This window comes from Camelus dromedarius, chromosome 9 (assembly GCF_036321535.1).
Source record: "Camelus dromedarius isolate mCamDro1 chromosome 9, mCamDro1.pat, whole genome shotgun sequence".
Lineage (NCBI taxonomy): Eukaryota > Metazoa > Chordata > Mammalia > Artiodactyla > Camelidae > Camelus > Camelus dromedarius.
In genome coordinates this window covers 64,968,527-64,992,809 of record NC_087444.1, presented here as the reverse complement: position 1 = coordinate 64,992,809, position 24,283 = coordinate 64,968,527, and the positions used below count along the sequence as shown (strand labels likewise).

Here is a 24,283-nt window from a genome sequence, read left to right as displayed (position 1 = left end):
TTGGTAGGTTTGTTTGTACAGACTGGAGTCAACTCCCAGTCTCTGAAGATAAGAATGTTCTCTCTTCCTGGTACCAGGAGGGCATCCTTCTCAAGGAAAAATTTACAACCTGCTTTCAGGTCGAAAGAGGGAGGTCAGAGGCCCTTTTGTATCTGCTGTTTCATAAATGTCTTCAGCTCAAAATACTCAATATGTCAAAGCAGAATATTTTGGGGTGACACGTTCTGAACCCCTTCACTTGGTTCCTGCTTTCAGAGAGCTTAAAGTCTAGATGAATAAGACATGTAAATGTTGCTTTTACCTGTCCTTCTGGGTAACTGGCAATGACAGACACACAACACACACCAATAAGCAGCAACTTGTGAGTGGGATCATCAACAGAAAAGAAAAAAGATGGAAACTAGTCAAATGCCACAATCAATTAAAATATTTAACAAGGACTGAATGCTCATAAACTGGGTGACAGGAAATGGAGTCGAGGACGAAGGAGGGAAGTCCTTTAGCTACATTTATTGAGTGGCTAGGTTTTAGGGGAGGCTAAGAGTCATGACACAGACGTCAAGAGTATCTCTGAAATAAAGCAGTTCTCAAAGTGTAGCCCTGGGATCAGCAGCATTTGTATCATGTAGGAATTTACAAGAAGCACAGATTCTTGGGCACCACCCCAGAGCTACTAAATCAGAAACTGGGGGTGGGGCCCAGCAGTCCATGTTTAAACAAGTTCTCTATGTGGCTTCTAATGGCTTGAGAACCACTGAGAAAGGAAAGCCAGAGAATGATTAATACAAAATTCAGGATGGTAGTCACCTTGTAGGTGGAGAGAATATCATGTATAGGAAAGGAGCACATGGAGGAGGAGGGAAGTGACAGAAGCCTTCTATTATTAATGTTTTTATTTTTTCCTTAAATATATTGGAGGGGAGGGAAAAATATCTTTGCCTTCTACCTTTCTAGGTTAGAGATTGTTCCATATTTCAACGTATATCTCTACATCCTGTTTAAAGAGAGGCACAATGTAACAAAAGAAAGATTAACAAAAGAAAAGCATACGAATTTATTTAGCATAAGTTTTATGTGACATGGGAGCCTTCACAAGTCAAAGGAGACCTGAAGAAGCAGCTAAACCTGTATGTTTTCACGCCCGGTTTGATGAAGAGTGGGAAGTCATGGGAAAATGTGATAGGAAAAAGGGGTATGAGGTCGGTGTGGGAACCTGGGGAAACTCAGCAAGGCGTGTTCACTCAGATTCCTCTTGGGGGGTCCCTCCATGTTGGAGACAAGGATTATCCTTTCCTCTGGGTACAGGCAGGGCACTTCTCACATGAGGGCCTTATGACCTCCATCAAGGGAAGGTCAGGGAGTCCTCCTTGCATCTATTTTCTCGAATTCCTTCAAGTTGAAATGTGGTGCTAAGGTTGTGTATTCTGGGATAGTTGCAGTGCCTGCCGTAGTGCGTCCTGAACCCCTCCAATATATTCATTTTATACACACTTATGTACGCACTATTCCACAATGATATGTTATTAAAACAAGAAAATGTCTCTGAATAATTTGTGAGTGCTGAGGGAATACAGAGTAAAGAAACAACTGGAGTCTAGGAAGACTGGAATCTAAAGGAAAAAAAAAAAGTGTAGACGTGCTTGTGTAACGACTGGCAGACGTACTCCAGATCAAATGAAGCTGACAAAAATGCACCAGCAGGGGCCAGATAATTCAGAGGTTTCAAAGCACAGGAGACAAGACACCTGTTCTCTCTGGGGAACGTGCAGGATGAGGAAGAAGCCAAGAAGTCTCCCTTCACTGTATACTTCGTAAAAGCAACAAATGCAGTGGACTCTATGCCACTCATTAAATAGGATGTAGAGATACATGGTGAAATATGGAACAGTCTCTAAGATAAAGTAAAATGAAAAAAGAAAGTGATAAAGCAGTGTGAACAATACGTTAAAAAAAAAAAGAAAGAGAGAGAGAGAGATATGCTACAAATATGTGCTCTTCTATACATGAAGTGTTTCTAGAAGAAAACTTGAGAAGTAACAGTGATCACCTCTGGGGACTGATGTAATTTTACTGTATGCCCTTTTGGACTTTACACTATTACATATTCAAAAGAATAATTTAAAAAACCAAAATGCAAAATAAAACAAATAAATACACCAAACCCCCCTGCATTTTAAGGTATCAGGGCCTGGCCCAAGAAGCGGCCCAGAGCTGGTACTTCTCACTAAGTGAATGAAAGGGATTTCCCATACATTTACCACACCCTTTTGCCACCCAAAGTGTGGTCCTTCGACCAGCAGTATTAGCATCACTGGGGCGAATGAGAAAGCAGAATCTCAGCCCATCCCGGAGACAATAAATTGGAATATGCATTTTAACAAGACCATATGGGGTGGCAGCATACGACTCATAAACACAGTGAAGTTTGAGAAGCACTGCCCGGCATTACATTAAGTGCTGATCAGAAGCTTCAGGGAGCTTCTGATCTAGCTGAAGACAGAGAAAGTTCTGGATAACACTAGAAACGATGCTCTTAAATTCAGCAAGAGGGAGAAATTCCATCTGAGTCAGGGTAAAACACACAAACAAGAAACCCAACAAACTGGGGGAAGTAACTTTTGGCCTGGGCATTGAAGAACTCAAAATGGAACCAGAAAAGAACAACAAACTCATTGGTTACCTTTAGAGGCTGCTGGGAACCAATTCACTCTTTTGAAAGCTGCTAAATAAAGGGAAGGGACCAAACATTTATTCTCTTTTCTGTCTGAATTATACCTCAGAGCAAGCAAATAATTTTTCTTTATACAAATATTTGAAGCTGATAAATGAAGAAGGGATAATAGAATTATAATACTACCATTTTGCAAAATTTAATAAATTAATGGAGCTAGGCTGGCACCAAGGCCTGCTAAAACCATCAGGTGAACCACTGGCAGGGACCTTCAGAGTGCTGGGTCAGGCTGACAATCTGCAGACCCGCGGATTTATCCAACACTCTTAGAAAGATGAGGAGAGCTGCCGCTGCAGATCTGATTCAAGACAAGGGAAAGGTCACCACCTCTGAAGTATTCTCACCAACAATCACCCCCAAATCTGATTAAACCTCTAGAATCTAAATCTAACCACCAATTTGCAGGGGGAAAAAAAAGTACAGAGGAACCTGGTAAAGGATTCCAGGGAGAAGAAATTAGCAACCCCTCTTTGACACTTCCCATGGGAAATTCTCGATGACTAATAACCCAGTTTCTTCAACAAAAACATCATAAGAAAAAAACAGAAGGTGGGAAAGAAAGAATTTAAAGATAAAGACAAATTTAAGAAGCATATCATTTAGATGCAATGTATAGATCTTACCTGTGTCCTGATTTGAATAAATTAACTTTAAAAAAAATTATGAGATGATGAAGAAAATTTGAACAGGCAGGTTGACATTAAGGAATCTTTTTTAAGATGTGAAAATGGTATTGTAGTTATGTTTTTCAAAAAAAGTCTATATCTTAGAGATACACGATGACAAATTTAGAGATGAAATGATAAACTGGGATTTGCTTCAAAATAACCTAGTGAGGTGAGTAAATTGGGCTATCTATAGGAAAGAGGGTTGGTAATTACTAAAGCTAAGTGACTAAATACCTGAGGGTTCATTACACCAGCTTTTTAGGTTTGTCTTCTATTTTGAAATTTTCCATAATAAAAGTTTTTAAAAAATATTTTTTAAAAAGCGTACTCTCGTACTTGGGAGCAAAGGAGAGGACAGAGGAGGGTCCCCTCAGTGGGCAGGGCATTAACACATAACTGGTAGTGCCGGATACCGGCTTGGGGATGTAGTTCAGCTTGGCTATGGAGTGGGTGCTGAAGGCTGGAAACGCAGGTTGGGTCAGATGTCGGAGGGCCCTGAATGCATGCAAGGCTGAGAAATTTCCACTCCACCCTGTGGTCAGTGAAGAGATTCCTGCAGGTGGTAACAACCACGGTCACAAAGGCAACAACAGCCACTCTTATTTGGTTCTTATCACAGGCCAGGCTTTTTGCCAAGTGCGTTGCATGTATTAGCTCAGTCCATCCACAAAACAACGCTGTTAGGTTGGCATCATTATCGCTATCTCACAAATGAAGAAACTGAATCTCAGAGAGCTGAAGTAATTTGTTTAGACTCACTCAGCCCAAACAAATTAAAAAAAACAAACTAAAGAAAGCCTAAACACAAAGCTACAGAAACAATAAAAAGATCGTGGTTTCTGGGTTTGGGGAGAGGGAGGGAGGGAGAAATGAATAGATGGAGCACAAGGGATATTTAGGGCGATGAAATTATTCTGTATGATACTGTAGCGGTGGCTACATGTCATTATGCATTTGTCAAAGCCCATAGAATGTACAACATCAAGACTGAGCATTAATGTAAACTATGGACTGTGGTTGATAATAATGTGTCCATGTTGGTTCATCGATTGTACCAAATATGCCACACTGATGAGGGATGTTGAGGGGAGGGGAGTATATATGTGTGGGTGGGGAGGGCTATGTGCAAACTCTCTGTATTTTCTACTCAGTTCTGCTGTGAACCTGAAACTGCTCTAAAAAATAAAGTCTATTAATAAATACATATAAATATTATGCTGTTTTTCTGAATTTTGCATTTGTCAACTTTTTAAAAGTTGCCATTTTTGTGATTTCTTTCCTCATTGTAAATAAATAGTCACTTTTGTACCTAAAAAAAAAAAAATCCTAAGCAAACTTAGAAAAAGCCAGGATTAAACTGGCATGGACCTACGACATTACCCCCACCTTCATAGGAGTCCTACAACTTTTGTTTGCTTTCTAAACTGGGGTTTCATGTCAAATTTTGCTGGACAAAATGCTTCCATTTCATAAAATAAAAAAAGAAGTTTAGAAATCACTGCTGAGAATGATGGGCAGCTGCCAAAGTCACTGGAGTCACTATAGCCTGGTGGTTAGAACACAAGTTTTAACATCAGTCAGACATGGTTTCAAATTCTGTTCCGTCCACTTTACTAGCAATGTGATCTCTGAGTGGCCACTCCATCCTGGCCACGGTTTCATCATCTGTAAAGTGAGAACAACACTGATGCTTCATAGGAGTTAAGAAGGTTGAGTCTAAAAAAATGTAACGTTGTGACAAATGCAAGTTGCAAAATGAAACCTCTGGTGTGAAACTATTAACATAAAGTCTAAAAATACGCAAGGCGATACTATATGTTTGTGGCTACATCTACTACATCTACGCAGTAAAAGCGTAAACACTGGTGGGCAGAATTTTCACCACCTTCAGGATTGTGTTACCTCTGGGAATGGACGAGAACAGGATTAAGAAAGGTACAATCAGGGCTTCAGCTCTATCTGTAATGCTTAGCTCTTAAAACAAGTCTGAAGCAAATAAGTCAAATTTTTAAGCTGACTAAAGCCAGGGAATGTGTACCCCAGGCTTTGTTAGTATGGTTTCTCATATGTTTATGCATGTTTGAGATACTTCAAAATAAAATATTTTAAAGCAACAATAAAGACACTTGAATTTCAACCTGCCCAGAGCCGTTCAGCCTCGAAGGAATTCTGTGGCCGACACTCCTCACGCTGCCTCCTAAGCCCAGCGGCTCCTGAGAGCCTGGCTGGCTTCGTTACAACCCCCCGCGACAACGGCGCTGTGGAGGCAGCCCAAGAACTTTCGACAGATGAAATGGCCTCAGATGCTTCTGAGAAGTGAACGCACAGGCCACCCTTGAGGATTCCCCTCCTATAAGACCTCCCACTGCGTTTCCTGACACCCAACAGATGAACCTACTACATTTCCCAGTGTTCCTCCCTTAAACCAGTGACAACCCAAACAAACAAAAGACCAAAAGACAGGCTCCCCCCATCGTCTCCCACTAACAGAATCCTCCTGTTCCTTATATAAACCTGAGTCTCCCAGACCGGTGACCGGAGGTAATGCTCCTCAGTGCCCCCTCCTGTAGCTGACCCCTTTGGCGCCTACCCTCCTAACAGACTCTCCATCACCCATGGATACCTAGTCACCTCCCAGAAACCCTGAGAGCTCCTTTTTTTAAATGTCAAATCAGATCGTACCATCTTTCCATTCTCGACCCTCCAGTGATTTCCCATTACTTTCAGGATAAACCTGACAGACTTTACAGGCCTCTTCTCCTGTCTCCCTGAATTCCCTGCTCACTGTGGTCCAGCCACCCAGCCTCTTTGGGGCTCCTCCTCAGACCGGCCAAGCTCGCTCCGCCTCCTGCATGACTAATCCCCCTGCCCCTTCCCTCGCTCCCTCACTTCATTCAGCTCTCTTGAGATGACACCTCCTCCGTGAGACCTTCCCAGTCTGACCACCTTACCTAAAGAATCACCTGCCTTTTTGATCTTCTAATTCTGCTTTATTTTTTGTTATCACTTTTATCACCACCCGAAACATCTCTACTAAATTGTTATCTTTATAGGACTCAAGAGCTGCCCTCTCCAGTGCAGCCATCCACTGTCCACATGTGGTTCTGGAGTGCTTGAAATGTGCCTAGTCATAACTGAGATACGGGGCAACTGTGACACACATAGACTGAATTTTAAAAGCATTAAAAAAAAAAGAAAAGAGAATACAAATATCTCACTAATATTTTTATATTAACTGTTGAAATATATTTGGTTACATTTGGTTATATTTGGTTACAGGAAGTATATTAAATTTAAAATGAATTTTATCTGTTTCTTCTTACTTTTTCAAGACTTGGAAAATTTTAAATTACCTATGTGGCTCACATTCTATTTCTTACATATAGCTGGTCTAGAAGAAGGTCAGTCTTAAGAAGATGAGAACTGTTTTGTTTCCCACTGTATCCCTAGCACAAGTGCCTGGCACACACACAGTAGGCATGCAATAAACACTTGTGAATTGAACGAAGGACCAGCCCCCATCTATGCCTAAGCCTACATCTGATCATGCACAACCAGGTCTCCTTCAGAGACTGCCAAACAACAACTTTCCTTCACACGTTCCTTCTGAGAGCCCCGTCTCCAAGGTACTACACAATACTGGCCCTACAGTGATGACCCCAACATCGCCCACAGGTAAATCTCCCTTCATACTATTCTTTCACTCCCTCTCCAATAGGCAAGGAACTTTACCTTAAAATCCCCCAGCGCATCTCACCTGATGCCCTGCATTCCTGATATCATGTGTGGTCATGGGGTCACTGTTACAGTCTCAACCAGAAATCCTCCCCTCCCATGACAAACCTCCCTCCCTACACACAGCACCCCTCATCATTCATTCCCAGGGCAGCCTCAATGGAGGCTGACCCAATGGAAAGATCCCTCAAGACCTCCAATTATTGGGGGGAGGGTATAGCTCAAGTGGTAGAGTGCATGCTTAGTATGCATGAGGTCTTGGGTTCAATCCCCAGTAACTCCCCTAAGAATAAATAAATAAATAAACCTAATTACCCCCCACCCCAACAAAAATTTAAAAAAAAAAGAGAGATTTCCAATTATCACAGTTCTTCCTTACAGCTTATTCTCAGGATAGCCCTCCTCACTAATTCCTACCAGAATGTCTGTGGCTCCTCCCTTATGGAAGCAAGAGCCAGGAAAACTAACTGTTGACTCCTTAAATTATCTCCAAATCAGATTATTCAGAGACACAGGGACAGGCTGACTAGATTGAGAAACCAACGTCTCACTCACTGTACAGCTTAAAAGTTGTGTCCCATTACCAGGCCACCTTGTTATTTCTTGCACATCAAATTGCACACTCATTTTGTCTTGGATATATTTTTGTATAATTCATTCAGTGTAAACCTTTAAGTAATGGCACCGTTTTTGTAACACATTTTACTTTGGCCTTGATTCATTTCTCAATATGCCTCAAAGAAACCTCCCAAGTTTCTTCTGATCTCAGAAAAGCTGTCCCTAGCTTGCTCTGTGCAAAGACCCTGCCCAGGAATAAACCTTCCTCCCCCTGAGGCCCAGACTTGCAGTTCTTTTTTTGTTGTTATTGTCCTTAACCATGTGTGTATGCTTTTTTTAATTGAAGTATAGTCAGTTTACAATGTTGTCTCAATTTCTGGTGTACAGCACAGTGCTTCAGTCATACCTGAATATACATATATTCATTTTCATATTCCTTTTCACCTTAAGCTACTACAAGATACTGAACATATTTCTCTGTGCTATACAGTATAAACTTATTTATCTATTTTATATATACTATTCAGTATCTGCAAATCTCGAACTCCCAATTTATCCCTTCCCATCCCCCTCCCCCTGGCAACCACAAGCCTGTATTCTATGTCTGTGAGTCTGTTTCTGTTTTATATATAAGTTCATTTGTCTTTTTCTTTTTAGATTCCACATATGAGTGATGTCATATGGTATTTTTCTTTCTCTTTCTGGCTTACTTCACTTAGAATGACATTCTCTAGGGCCATCCATGTTGCTACAAATGGCATTATTTTATCATTTTTCATGGCTGAGTAGTGTTCCATTGTATAAATATACCACAACTTCTTTATCCAGTCATCTGTCCATGGACATTTAGGTTGTTCCCATCAGACTTGCAGTTCTTATTATCCTCAGTGGATAAGTCAATTTCCAGTTTCAACTTGGCTTCAAACACCAATGCTAACTCATTCTGGCTGCCCCAGCTCCATAGCCTGGGCAGGATGCCAAGCTTCAAGCTTTGGGAATCTCAGCCCTTTGGCTTTTTGCATGGACCGACATCACAGACCTCAAAGACTGCGCAGCCGCTTCCTTTCTTTCCAAACGCACTTCCGGTGGGAGCTACCCTGCGCGCATGCTCTGTGGTCTGGCGCCCCTTGCTCGGCTCTTCCCTATCCACTTCCGGTTAAGATGGAGGCTGGCCCTAGAGCGCGCCGCTGACCCCTGAACGCACCTGTTTTGTTTGAGCATCTGCACCGGAAGGCATTTTCACGCCTCGCTCGAGGACCACCTCCCCGTTTCTCTCCAGGCAGGCTCTAAAGAGCACATGCGCACTGAGAGAGGTGCAGAAAAGGTGAGAAAAGTGAGACATAGTTTGAGGGACGTTGAGGCTCCGTCCTGAGGTGGGGGCTTGAGAATCCCCAAATTTTGAGGCAGTGCTGAGCTCTTCAGAGCCCAGAAGGTGGACTAGAGTGATGAAAGAGGAGTAGAAAACAAAGAAAAATTTCTCTCTTTTAAAATCATTTAAACGTTGAGATAATATACTTTAAACATGTTGGCTTAGGTGAAATACGTTATTAATGTTAATTTCATCTGTTTCTTTTTACTTCCAATGTGACTATTAAAAAATTGAAAATGGCTTACATTGTATTTCCATTGGACAGAGCTGGGTTGACAGAAAGATACATTGCAAAGCTCTTAGCCCAGTGACTGACACATAGTAATTCTCAAAACACATTTTTACAGATTGCTTCCCCTTAAAAAGTTTTCTGCTGGTTATGGAGGATGCAGCGGTGAAAAAAAAATAGAACTGCCCTGTGTGATTCTCAGCTCTAACTGGGGAGACACACAATAGGTAAGTGAACCCAGAAAGAAGGCCCTTTCAGATCATGGTAAATACATGCTATGAAGGAAACAAAACAGGGGCAGCGGAACAGCGGGAACTGGCAGCGTCTCAGTTACTTAAGGTGTCAGAGAGGGTCTGTCTGAGCTGGTAGCACGTGATCTGAGACCGGAATGACTAACAGAAGGAACTGGCCCTGAAAGGCCTGGGGGCAGGAGCTCCAGGCAGAGGGAACAGACTTCAGAAGCCTTGAAGTAGGAATGAGGCTTCTGTAATGGAGGAATGAAAAAGAACTCTTGTGCTCAGGGACACGGTAATAGGAAATGAGCCTGCAGAGGTGGAGGTGTGGTGACTGCAGGTCACAAGGGCCTAGTGGACTGTGGTCATGGATAGCTGAAGTGTGATGGGAAACTTTTGCAGCTGTCTGCACCCCATTCTTGCAGAGAATTAAGCCCTATCACTCTAAGGCATCCATTGCATGTCATGAATTAGGTCATCTCCTATTGTATTAGACAGAGAATGGTATTAGCCAGTATCATCCTTAGGGAAATTGAGAAAACATTCACTCATGCCATTCTCTGCAGGGCTTAATTCTCTCCCCAGACCCTGAAAAAGGCTGCATGAGGGGATATTTAGCAAGAGATGTGAAAAATCACTTTGGGATGGGATGGGGGCTGAAAGACAGGAATGGAAGATGGCGATCAGTGAGGAGTCCTTCTCGGTGACTCAGATGAGAGATGGCAGTGCCCTCCGCTGGTGCTGCAGTAGCTGGTTAGTAAGATGCAAGCATATATCTTGGAAGCTGGAACCAACTGGACCCAATGGATTAGATAGACATGGAGAGGAAAAGAAGAGGGAGGAAGGAGCCAGGGATAACCACTGAGTTTTTGGTCTGAGCAGCTGGGTAGATGCCAGTGCTGTGTATGTTGATTTGGATTCTGGTCCCAATTCTGCTGGATGACCCTGAGAAAAATAAGTGACTTACTCTCTGCTGGGCCTCAGTTTTCTCATCTGTAAAATGGGGGTTGCCATGGAGATTTGATGAGATCATGCATGAAAAGCACAGGTCTGGCACGCATTAAACGCTCAAATAGCTGTTATTATCATCGTGATCATTCCTGCGTGACTAGCATACTGAAGTAGATAAAAGCATGGGCTCTGAAACCAGTCAAACCTGGGTTGAGTCCCTGCATTGTTTATGTGACCTCGGCAAGGCAATTCACATCTCTGAGCTTCAGGTCCCTCTTCTGTAAAGGGGGTTAATGATAATATCCTCCCTCCAGACAATGTTGTGAGGATTCAGTGAGTCTTGACTATGATGTGCTTAGCACTCGGCATAGTGCATAGTAATTGCTCAATAAACAGGGCCTAAATGTTAGAGTAATTAGAATTTTCTTCTGTGTGTGCGTGCGTGTGTCTGGGGAGCAGAATTATTACTTACAATAAGTCTTTATATTTTTATTATGAAATAATATGTGTTCCTTGGGAAGATGCAGACAGTAAAGGATTTTGTAAAGCAGCTGATGAAAGCTGACCTACCACCCTTTCCCATAACTCCCTAAATAACCACTATGGACTGTTGCATAGCCCTTCTGAGTTTCACAGACGCCCATTGTGTGCATGTGTGTTACATCCTTCTTAGGGATGCAGTATAAGGTAGTGGCTGGGAGTTCAGGCTCCAGCGCAGCACAGGTTCTAGTCCTACCCCTGCCGCTTTATTACTGTGAGGTATTGGGCAAGTTATTTAACAGTCAACCCAAGTCTCAATTTCCCTTTTTGTAAAAAGAAAAGTCATAACAGTACTGCTGGTAAAGAGTTGCTGAAACATTAATGGACCTGAGATTGTCATACTAAGTGAAGTAAACCAGAAAGAGAAAGAAAAATACCATATGATATCACTCATATGTGGAATCTAAAAAAAAAAAAAATTAAGCAAAAGAACTTATTTACAAAACAGAAACAGAGTCACAGGCATAGGAAACTAACTTATGGCTCCCAATGTGGGGAGAGGGTGAGGAGGGATAAATTGGGATTTCAGGATTTTCAGCTACTAATGACTATGCATAAAATAGATAAACAACAAGATCCTACTGCCGAGCACGGGGAACTATATTCAATACCTTGTAGAAACCTGTAATGAAAAAGAATATGAAAATGAATATATGTATGTATATGTATGACTGAAACATTATGCTGTACACCAGAAAATGACATTGCAAACTGACTATACTGCAATAAAATAAAAAAAACTTCATAATAGCCTATAATGAAAAAGAATATGAAAAAGAATATATATATGTATAACTGAATCACTATGCAGTACATCAGAAACTTAACATTGTAAATCAACTATACTTCAATTAAAAAAATAAAATAAAACTTCAAGAAGGGAAAAAAGGAGTTGCTGAATAATGTGTGCAGCACTGTGACTGCATATATGAAGATCTCAGGACACTTAGCTGCTTTTATTATATATACTTATTTTAACATAATGGGCATGCTGTTTTCTTTATGCTTTTCTGCAACTGTTTTTTCTTTCCTTTTTTTTTTTTTAACACTTTAGAAGGTTATAATTCCTATGTTTTTTTCCTTTATGCTCTTCTGCAATTTTCTTTTTTTTTTTTTTTTTTACACTTTAAAAAGTTTCAAGTTTTTAAGTTTTCTCTTTTTCTATTGAGGCAAAATTGATATATACCAGTATGTAAATTTCAAGTGTATATCTTTATAATTTGACATCTGTGTACACTACAGAGTGATCACCAGCAAAGGTCTAGTTACCATCTATCACCGTACAATTGATCTTGCATCTGTTTTTGTAGCTTAGTAAGATGTCTTGAGCCTCTTCCCACACCAAAGGTCATCTTGATTTGAGGCAAGGTTAAGGACATGGACCCCTTGTCAACTCCTCATCCCTAAATTTCTGCTTCAGAGATGCCTAGCTGCACGTGAGCAACAGACACCACAGCTTCTGTTGTGTCTGGGTCTCCCAGGCTTTGGAGGCAGGTAGTAACCTTATCTCCCCAGGAGGTGGCAGGCAGACTACAAGAGAGGACAGCGAGTGGCACAAGGAAAGTGTGGGGCCCTTGCAGTCTTGCACTTCTGTGACCTGTGCCCTTGGGACTTCTGAGGTTGCATCTTGCATCTTGTTTCCCACAAGGTGGCCACATTCCCTCCTTCTGCTTTTCATTGGGGAGCCTCAAGCAGAGTTCAGACTGTCCCGAGACCGATCTTGTCTTAGATCCCGAGATCTTGATGCCAGTCTAGAGTATTTTGTAACTGGCTTTATGACTATAATAGTTTTTTTCTTTTCATCCCCTCCCTACTCCATTCTTTTTTTTTTTTTTTCTTTGAGAGTCTGCTGTTTATGATAGATGGTTATTTTCATCCCACCTCTCTCTCACCATACACAAAATGCTGCTCTTTCATTCTGGGACCTATTCCTTCTCCTTCTGGGATCTAAGCACCCTCCTAGTACCAACCTTTTCTCTATGCTTTACTAATTCAAACAGTTCTTCTTTTCTTCTTTTTCTGTTCTAAGCATGTCACAAAACTCAGACATCCTCTTTGCCCAAAGATCCTTGGATTATTTAACCACATCTGTACTCTGTACCTCTTTTTCGTCTTTATGAGAGAGCTCATCTTGGGTTCTTGAGGACCTTTTCCTTGAAAGGCGACAAACCTTTAAAGTCTTATTTGCAGAGGAAGTGATGGGAGGGGCCAGATAAATGACAGCAGCAGGGGATGAAAGGTCAGGAACAAGGTTGGTGATTTCTTTGGCAGAGGACAGTTCTTGGCAAGGATCATAACTGTATTAGGGCAATAATAATAATAATCTGTTTCCTATCTTGTCCATGGCTATTGTCAGGATCAAATGCGATAAGATTCTGAAACCACTCTGTAACTTGTAGAGCACTTTATAACCTGTTAGGTATTGTTAGTCAGCAAAATCACTCACATGCTACCCACGCTGTGCCAGGAAGGATACAAGATGGAAAGTCAAGAGACCTGGGTCTGCCACCAGCTTGTTGAGTGTGAGTAGCAAGTTTCCTTCTCCAACAAATTGACCCAGTCATTTGTTGAACACCCACCTGTGTCAAGAATGGTTCTGGGTACTGGGGATGCTTAGCTGAACAAAACAGACCAGTTATCTTGGAACCCACATTCAAGAGGGGAAAACGGGCAATAAACAAGTAAACAAATAACAATAACAAAGAAGAAGTACTTGAGGCCAATGATGGTAGATTGAATACCCATGTCTCCTTTGCCTCCCTCCTGAAATCACAGTGTATATGACAGTAAAGAGATCTTTTCGAAAGGCACTAGACGCATAAAGGCAGGGAGTGGAAAAGAGGATGCAATCGTGCCAAGATTTTGGAAGTTGGAAAGCAGATAAATAAGTGGTAACTGGTCATTGACTTGGCAGACCTATGAAAGTTGAATCCCAAGCCAGTAGTGAGAAAAGCCAAGACTCAACCAAGTTTCTACTGCAGAGCCCACAGAAGGCTCACCAGCTAGAGGCAACAGGTGCCTCTGGAAATGGGGGTGAAGGGCAAGCTGACATAAGGAAGATGGTTGAAAGTTTATTTGAAAAGAACCCCCAGATCTCTTCTGCAGTTTCCTGATGCAAAGCTACTCCCCTCTCATCCAGGAAAAGACTGGAGTTTTATTCTTGGAAGAGGAGAACACAAAGGATCTTTCAAATGTGGGCTACCAGATGCAGTTGGAGGAGGAAGCAACATAATGTAAATCAGAGATTAAAGGAATGCTGTATGTTGAGACCCTCCTCCCCTAGCTGTCTTTTCCATTTGACTCATAAATTTCTGGCAGTCCAACTTTCACCCTCAAGGCAGAAGATTAGAAGAGTCTTCTCTGGGAAATTTGACCAGTCCAAGAAGAAACTGACATTGTACTGACATTGGAGGTTCCCCAACTAGGTGACCCGGCTGAATCACCCTACGGTGAAGCCTCATATGTGTGCTCACAGCTTCCATTCATGGTTCAGTACCTATGGAAGGTAGTCTCCAAGATGGCCCCAGTGATCCCACCTCCTTGTGTTCTCGTGTAACTCACTCTCCCTTTCAAAATGGGCTCAGCAAAAATGATGAAAGGTCACTTTGAAGATTAGGTTTATAAAAAGACTATCTTCCATCTTGTCTTTCTTGCTTTCTTGCTTGCTTGCTCTGGTGGAAGCCAGCTGCCCTATGGAAAGGCCCACATGCTAAGGGACTGAGGGAGGCCTTCAGCCCATAGCCAGCAAGGAACTGAAGCCCTCAGTCCAAAAACCCTCAAGGAACTTAACTCTGCCAGCAACCACATTTTTATTGTGAATATTTTCAAGTGTGATTAAAAGCAGGGGAAATACAACAGTAGAACCTTGTCCATCATCTAGATTCAACATTTATGGAGATTTTGCCATATTCCATTCTTTTTTTTTTCTCTTCTGCCTTTAAATCAAACCCTAGACATCATGTCATATTATTTTTATTTACTTTTTTATATATCTCAAGAAAAGTCTCCTTCCTTCTCCGTAAGATGAGCAGAGAACCAAGTTTTACCAGATATCTGATGACAACTTCTGACATAAAGGATAGAGACCAATACCAAAAAAAGAAAACTGGGAGCAAGGAGATGAAAATTCCTCAAAGAAATCCAAGTGGATATCACAACCATGAAATAAGGTCAAGAATAAAAGAGAGTACTTGGATATGAAACGTGATAGCAAAAAGGAAAAATGAAACAGAAGGGCTGGAAGATAAACCTGAGGAAATCTCACAGAAAGTAGCACAAATGGCACGTGGGAAATAAGGGAAATTTCATGGGCCAGTCTAGGAGGTCCAGGATCCCCCAAATAATAGGAGTCCCAGAAAGAGAGAAAAGAGAAGACAAAGGGAAATAATCACAAAATGTTTTAAGAGAATTTCCCCAAATTTAAGGATATTATTGTGCAGATTGAAAGAGTCCAAGTGCCTTATGCAGAGGATGAAATTTTGGAATGCTTGTGAGAAAGCTGAAGGACCCTAAAAGCCTCCAGTGAGAGAAAGATGGGCCATCATCAAGGAATCAGGAATCAGAAGGTCTTGGGAACTTTCAACAAGACTGGAAGCCAGGCAGCAGTATGGCAGTGCCTTGAAAATTCTGAAGAAAAATGATTTCCAATCTAGAATTCCACACCTAACCCTTATCAATTAATAAGCATGAAGGTAGAATAAAGACATTTTCTGACAAGCAGAGTCTCAAAACATTTACTTTCTAGAGAAGTTGTTAGAGGACATAAACCGAGAAAGAGATGCAAGAGCAGAGAAGCAAAAAGCATTCTCAATTTAAAAACATCCAGGGGTCAGCTATACACCTGGCATAAACCACCACCAGTTCAGACTGGAGCAGAAAGTTCCAGGAGAGATCTCTTCAAGAAGATGGAATCTGTCTCCTCCTGTTAACTCTGAACGTCTTGAGAGGAGATAAGACAATTGGCAAAGAGTTTGGGTGGAATCAGTGATAAGTATGTGAAAAACTAAGAAAATGAAAAATAAGACAATTATTAATTCTGGGAGAGGGGAAAGTTGTGCAGGATATTAAAAAATCATAGTTTGCCGTAGAGCTCCATTCTTTACATAGTCACAGGACTGTAAACATTGAGTATTGTTCTGACACCATTAAGATGTAATTATATTATCATGATACAGAGTGGGAAGGGCCCACACGTACTTATGTATTAGAGAGAGCCACAGGGAGAAATTAACAGATAAAACCTGATAATTAAAAAAACGAGAAAGTAAAGTGAAATAAGTAAGTTCCGTACAGACATGAGGGATAAATATTTAGTTGAAAAGAGGTGAAAGTTTCCTACAGGAAGGGGTAAATGAGCTGATGGGGCAAGAGGGTGAGGGATGCTGTTTTTCACAGCAAACCATCTGACTCATTCAACCTCATGCATGTATCTCTTTTATAAAAATTGCAAGTAGGATGATACCGGAGAGTGATCAATGCAGGAAAGTCTGGCGGAGGGAGGCAATTTTGGACCGGACTGAGGAGAAAGCCCTGGGAGCAAATGAAATTTAAGTCACAGGCAGCCTGAAGGATGGGGACTCAGCCATGTGAAAATCTTGGGAAGGAGGGCCTCCAGGAAAGGGGAACGGCAAGTGCAGAGGATCTGCGGGCAAGAGCAAGGTGTCGAGAGCACAGAGGAAGAATGAAGTGAGAAGGATGGGGCGCGGGGGAAGAGAGAGATGAGCTTTGGCAGATGGACCAATGTCAGATCATGCAGAGCCTTGCTGGCCACGGGAGGGCCTCAAGATTTATTCTGAGAGCCTTGCATGAGAAGCACTGGGAGGCTTCTAGGCAGAAAAATAGAATTTTAAAAGATCACTGTGTATAAACATCTGCAGAGTGCTCGATGCTATTCTAAGTGTTTGTATGTACAATAATATTAAACTCACTTAATCCTCATAATAACATGAAGAAGTCTCTCCCTTTTTTTTAGTCTGAAAATTAAAGCACAGAGAAGTTGAGTTGCATAGTGTAAGAAGCCAAGATTCAGGCCCAGTTACTACAGCCCACTGACTCCGTGGAAACCCTTCTGGTTAGTCCAGCCTAGTCTAGACATGGTGATCCTCAACCCTCCAGGCTTCCCAAGAAGCTGGGAGCTGTAACCCAAAAAAAGTGCCCAAATGCACTGAAATTTTTAGACGCTCCTCAGGTGGCTCTGAAGTACAGCCAGGGATGAGAATCTTCCGGCTAGAGGCTTTCGAAGATTCGGCAGAGTTCCACGACTCTGTTGTCATGCCTCCATCTCTGTTCCAGGTGGCATGGGGTGGCTCCTGGTGACCTCCTCGGCCTCCTGCCCCTGCCTCTCCCCAGCCACCACTGCTTCCCAGCACCCAGCTCTCCCTCCGGGCTGCTCTCTACTCTGCCCTCGGCGCTCAGGTGTCTTGTGCCACCTCTGCATCCTTCCTTTCCTTGGAATCTCAGCAGTCAGTCATCTCCCTCCCCAGCATTCTATAGTGAACAAGTGCGGTTTGCATGAATCACGTTTCCTGCCCTCCTTTCTCTTCCACAACCAGGTAACCAATTGAGAGAGAGAGAGAGAGTTTTGAGAGGGAGTCTGTAGTCCATACCAGGGTCCAGGGGTCAGAAGACCGTCTTTATGAGGACTGACACACGGTCACTTGACATCTCTGAGCCTCAGTTTCCCTTGTTGTTAAGTGGGGGAAAGATTTGTGCTGTGCCTCCAATCACAAACCTCGAGGCCCCCTATGATCCGACCCTTGCCTGTCTCCCCACCATCACTCAGCCCCAGTCACCCTGGCTTTTCAGTTCCTTGTGCAGATTCAACTTGTTCAAGCCTTGCGCTTGCCTTGAACCCTTTGCTCGGACTCTTGTTTCCCGCCTCCATTCTTGGCTTGCATGATTCCTTCTTGTCATTCCGGACATTTGCATGTCTGGAATGGAGCAGCCTTCCCAAGCCACTCATCCATTGCTCAAGGTCATTGCCTGACCCTGACTCTGTCTTACTGACAGCCCTTAGCACCACTCCAGAGTGTCTATTTGTCTCCCTGTCTGCCTCTCCCACTGGAACTTGGACGGCGTGAGAGCAGGGGTCTTGTGCTTGTTCGCAGCTGTGTCTGTAGCACCTAGAGCAGGACCTGACACGTAGTAGGCCTGCACAGAGCTTTGTGGATGAATGAATGCCTACGTATGATGACCAATGTCTGCCATGGCACTTCAGAAATTCTAGACAGCTGTACACGAGTATGGGCTTTTTATTTAAAACATCTAGCTTTGGGAGCAGTATATTTACTTTCCTAACACTGTTTCCTTGAGGCCAGTGTAGCCTGGGCAACAGATGGCAGGGGACAATGTTTGGGGAGAGGGAGCCTGAGGTTAGACTAGAGCCGTGGCCAGCCCCTCCTTGGGTAAGCTGCTGGTGGACAGTTGACCGCAGCCGTTGTTGGCTCCCCACCTCCACCACCTCACATCTTCTGCCTCATCAGACGCTCAAAACTTTACCAAGTGGGTTACTGGACTACAGTGTCTGAGGGCTTAGAGATCTTTGGCCCAATTTCCTGGTTGAATGTGCAACTTGTAGATGAGAAATTGTCATTTGCTGTGATTAGAGAAAAAAATGAAAAGGAAAAAAATGGGGCAGAAGTATTTAACCACAGGAAGTAGAGAAAGCTGAAAAAAAGACAGGGAGGGAGGGAGAGAGAAGGAGAGAGAGCTAACAGAAACCTGGAGGGAAGGGGCAGGAAAGTTAAAGGGAGTGGAGTTGGAATCTCGGCCACGTGTTTGCCTTCAGCCCCTCTCTCCAGGCCCACCCATGCCTGCCTTCTCCGACCAGTGTCCCCCACAAAACCACACTGCATGGGAGCTCAGGCTGTGTCATCAGATGAGGATTTCTGAGGAAGGGGCACACCAGCATCTTTTCCAGAAAGGGGAAGTGAAATAGGCAATGCAGGGTTCTCACTTCCTGATGGTGGCCCCCCCCACCCCGGGGGCAGCCTCAGCCAGCTCCCTCCACCCCTGTTTCCTGGTAGCGGCTCTGGGCTGCTGTCTGTGTTACTCATTAACCAGGCACTAATATTTCTGTTTACCCATCTGTCATCCTGCAGGGGATTCAGAGGAGTCCCACAATCTAAGCAGCCACCCGGATCCTCTTGGGTCAGGCCCAGCCAGCCATATTTAGCTTGTGTTTATTCAGTGTCAAAAGTCCTGTGCCAGAGCCCTGAACTATATGTAGCCAGGGAGAGAGAAAGTTTTCTCAGGTCGGATGTGATCCGCCTGCTGGTTGTGCCTGTGTGCTGGGAGGTGCCTCCGGCGAGGTGCTTGAACTCGCTTAGAAGTGCGGTTTATTAGCATGGCTGGCCAAACCCATGTTCAGGGTCTTCACATGGATAGAAACTGACCCTGGAGGGGGATGTATGCTCCCGAAGTTGGCAGGTGCTGCAGATCAGGACCTGTGCTACCCTCTACCCTCAGCCCCCGAGCCTCCATCCCAAGAACTGGTTGTTAAACATTGCCGGCACACACTGGGGACATCTATTTATCAAATAGATGCATGGTAACTTGTAAGGCCCCCTCCTGGCTATTTGGTTCTTGGTCGGCCAGTTCTAATGAAAGAAGAAATAGCCCCCACTTTCAGGGAGCAACCGGCCTGATGAAAACCCTCCGTGTTTGCTCCTTACTTTATGGCTCTTAACTCTGCTGTGCATATTATCTCCTTGATCCTAACAACCATCTCCCTTCAGTGGTGGGCACAGATACCAGAGTGATCATCCTAAATTGGAAATCAGATTATTTCACTCTCCTGCATAAAATCCTCAAATGGCTTCAGAAGCTCTTGCGGTAAATTCATTCTTCTCTTTGGGGCGTAAAACACTTTGCATGGTCCGGTCCCTGCCGACTTCCTTGACTTCCTCTTTCACTCTCTTCCCATTCACAGTATTCCAGCCCAGTGGTTCTCAAAGTGCGACCCCTGAACCACCAGCATCAGTATCCCCTAGGATTGTTGGAAATACAAACTCTTGGGTCCTGTACCAGACCTAGTGATTCTGAAACTGTTCGGAGGAAAGACTGCAATCTGTGCTTCAGCAAACCCTCCATGTGATCATAATACATGTATGAGTTTGCAGACCGCTGCTCTAGCACCACACTGGCCTTCTCTCTGCCCCTGAGATGCTCAGGTTTTCTCCCTCCTCCAGGGCTTTTGCACCAGTGGTTCCTGTTTCTAGAATGCTCTTCCCTTGAGCATTTGTATGCAACTCTTTCTCATTGTTCAGATCTCAGCTGACCACCATTGCCTCAGGAGAATCTTCTAAAACCTCTCAACCCCTCTTTATACTTTCTTCCATATCCCTGTTTTGGTCCACATTCTAAAATTATCTTGTTGTTTGTTTACTTGTTTATTAACGATTTTTTCCCCACTAGAATGGAAGCCCCAGGAGGGCAGGTACCTTGTCTCTCATACAATCTGCATCCTCAGCGCCTAGAAAAGTATCTGGCTTTTAGTAGATAAGTAGATAAAAACCAATACGTGTATTTGCTGAGCAAGTGAATTACTAATTTCCCAGTAAAGAAAGTGACTTGATGAAGATCAAATACTTGTTAGTGAGTAGCTAAAGCTTCACCCTGAAAGTCTCAGACCAGGGCTAGAAGTTTCCTTGCACTTTTTAGCAGGCGCGACCTGGTCCCTAAAATGGTGGGACTCTCCGAGTTGGAAGGGGTCTGGCCGTTCACTGGTTCAGCCCTTATCAGATGTGTGAGCTTCCTCCACGTCCCAAGTTGAGTGTTTTGTATCTTCTACCTCAATATTCCTGGAGACCGGGAGTGATTACCTTGCTGAGCCCTGGCTGTTGAAGATGGAACCCCCTGCTGCTTTGGCCCATGGTCCTTGTTCTTCTCTTTGGGGCTGCAGAGAATGCATCTTCTATAAAATGAACCTTATCTTGTTCCAGCCATGTGTTCAGCCTTCTCTAACTGGCTTCTTATATGCCAGTGAAAAAAGCAGGCACTTTGGAATCCGGAAGACCTGGATTCAAACTCCCTCCCACTATTGACCTTGGAAAGTGCCCTTAGTTGTCTCACGCTTCTTCCCTAGAACAGTGCCTGGCACTTAATGTGTATTGTTATTGTTATAATTATTATTATTAGGTTTTAAATCTCCAAAACATTTGGTCAATTTAGGGGCTTGATTCTTTTTAAGTTCACGTCCTTTTTACAAATGTGCTGCTTAGCGCTCGGCATGCTGCTGCTTATCCCCAGCACAGTGAGATTATCATCAGCTTGTTTGCACTCTGTTTCTTTTAATGCCCCCCAAAATCAAATCAGCTTTTTTGGGGGGAAGGTGTAATATATCACAGATGCATAGGAAGCTCACAGTCAGCTGAAAATCACAGATTTTTTTTTATACATTACTGTCAAACCATCCTATGTAGTTGACCATCTAGTATGTTATTTCCATTATTTAAAATTTCTACTTACTACGTTTCTTTTAAGTGGGAGTACGTCTGTGTTCAGATGGGTTGATATCTTACAGCTAAATACCACTGTAATTTCTCAGCAATTTAATCTATGCAGTCTCATTTGACTTCTCAGAATAACCCTGAGAGGCATGCAGTATCCTCATTAGTTTGGTTTGGAAATGGAGGCTGGAGGTTGTGACTTGCTCAAGGTCATCCAGTTAGTAATCAACACTGAACTCAGAGCTCTTAAGACACCAGTCCGGTGTTGTTTTGAGGAAGGGAAACAGAAAATGAGCTCTCGGTTGAGTGGGAGTAAGGAAGGAAGCCTTTCTGGAGAAAGTGACTATTGAGTGGCGTTTTGCAAGAGGGGAAAAAGTAAGCAATCGGAAGATGGAGCCATGTGGGGTTTAGGTGAGGGGGGATTACAAGCAGGGAAGGTCTCTGAAGAATAATTCCTTGGACAGTTTGGGCCCCTGAACTAGGCTGGTGATTCCTGACCTCAGCTGCCTAGCATAATCACGTGGGCTGCTTTTTAAAGCTCATCTGCTGGGCGGCACCCTCAGAGATTCCAAGTCAGTAGGGTTAGGGTGGCCATCTGTATTATTTTTTTACGTCTGTGTGATATTCTGATGTGTAGCCTCTGGTGCAAACCACTAGGGTAGGTGCTGGAGGGCCTGCTAAGTAGAGAGTGCGGTCGAGGGGTGCTTACTGCGGAGAAATGAGTTAGGCAGGTGGAACTGGGAAGGAGGAGAGGATACAAAGCAGGCAGTGAGATGATACGATTTGAGTTCTTGGGAGGAAAACTTTTGATGATAGGAAAACTCTGCAGGTTTCTAAGTGGGAAGGTAAAATGTTTTAAGCCCCTGTGATACATTGATAGCTTTGAGCCAGGACTCACCTCATCCTCTTTCTGAGTCCAGTCTCTATTCATCAGTCTAAACAGGAGTCCATCAGTACTCACTCCATGACTCACTTACCCCACGTCTTTATCTTAACATATTTCTGTGGTTTCAGATGCACCGTCCTCTCCCTTTGCTGCTGGGTCTGGTTCTCTATCCCATTTTTGCCCTCCTTGTGCTTGCAAAAATGTTACAAAAATTGTGGACGCTCTCTTCAGAGTTTTATAATCTTTATTTTCAATCTGCCACCCCAGACTGTCTTTTCCTGTGCTAGTCAGTGTTGACCTCTAACTGATGGGTGCCAAGCTGGATTCTGACCTGTGGGTGGCGCCATGGAGGGAGAAGATAAGACCCAGACCTCAGGTGGCTCCCAGATTAATGGGGGAGACAAAACACACACACACACACGGTGACGACTGGATCATACTTACAAAGCAGCGGGTCAGATGGACACCGTCCACACCTAGATCATTAGAGGTCTGAGCCCCAGTCCTCTCTCCTAGTCCCCTTGGTTCACAACCTTCCTACATCTTCTTTGACCTCATTTTCTATTTCTCTTCCATCTGTTTCCCATTGGCTTCTTTCCAGCACCAACGGCTAGGCCAGTGTGTGGGTGGTGTTTCAAAAGATTGCGTTAGAACTCTCTCCTTCAGTTCCTGACCACCTCACAAGGACTGAATTTGTATTACCTACATTGCTTCTGAAACTCTGGTCTGATAGTGCTTCTAGGCCCAACCATTTTCTTCTTTAGTCATGGAGCTGTGTTCCTTTGGGAAGGAAAATTCAGACAGGAAGGGATACCAAACCAGTGAGACAGATTTTGACAGTCCCAGCATCAGATTGGGTCTGAGGATTCCTGAATCTGAGACAGGAACCCTCACGCTCTCCCTCTCCTGTCCTGCTCAACTCATCCAGGGACATCCCTAGTCCGTGGTGAAGTCAGAACTTGGCCCTCCTTCTGCTTGACTCACACCCCTGTCCCCATTCGCCACCGCCACCTCCGCTGTCTGCCTGCCTCTGCATCCCAGCAGGGAGGAGCCCTGATGCCGCAGTGCCTGCAGCCCTTTCCCAAAGGTCCTGCGCACGACCGAAGAAGAGAAATAGAAAAGCAGAGGGTCCAGACCGGCATTGAGGGAACTGAATACCACAGCTTCCGCCCGCCATTTGGGGCTTTCCTTCGTGTGAAACCCCACCAGGTGGGAGATGTTATAGGGCCCGAAGCACACCAGGAAATTAAGGAGCGAAACGACAGCCAGCCCCACCGCTCGGCGCCGCCTCTGGGCCCCCACGTGGGGCTGGGTGAGCATGATCCACACAAAGCGCCAGTAGCAGAAGATGGTGACCACCATGGGGATGAAGAAGAGGACGAGGCACAGCTCCAGCCGCACGGGAAGCACCAGGCGCAGCTGCTCTCGGGTGAAGTTCACATAGCAGGTAGTCTCGCTCACATCTGTGGCCCTCTGGGTTGAGTTCAAGTACTGAACGACGATCACGACGGTGCAGTGACCAAACGACAAGGTCCAGGCGACCAGCACAGCAATGACCCCGTACAGGGGCCGGCGGGACAGCTTGTACCGCACGGGGAAGGCCACTCCCAGGTAGCGCTCCAGGCTGATGCCCGCCAGCAGCCACGTGCTGCAGTAGGTGCTGCTGTAGAAGCCGAAGCCCATGAGGGCGCAGACCAGCTTGGGCAGATACCAGCGGAAGTCAGACGCCGCCTCGATGATCTTAAAGGGCAGCAGCAGCAGCAGCAGGAGGTCCGCCAGCGTCAGGCTGAGCAGGAGGATGTGGATGGGGGCAGGGTCAGGCTGGCGGACCCGCCCCACGAAGGCCCGCAGGGCCAGGAGGTTGGCAGGGAGACCGATGAAGAAGATGACAATATAGGCTGCGAGGATCAAGGAGTTGTGCAAGTTGGGCATGAC

At 44.2% G+C, this 24,283-nt stretch overlaps 1 protein-coding gene across 1 annotated transcript; it reads right to left on the bottom strand.

Annotated features, from left to right (window-relative positions):
• Positions 1-21,283: 21,283 nt before the first annotated feature.
• On the bottom strand, positions 21,284-24,280 carry LOC105088040 (free fatty acid receptor 2). The gene has a single exon (XM_010978814.3). It carries the CDS (start codon positions 24,278-24,280, stop codon positions 23,285-23,287), a length of 996 nt encoding a protein of 331 aa, XP_010977116.2. The 3' UTR covers positions 21,284-23,284.
• Between the last annotated feature and the right edge of the window lie 3 nt (positions 24,281-24,283).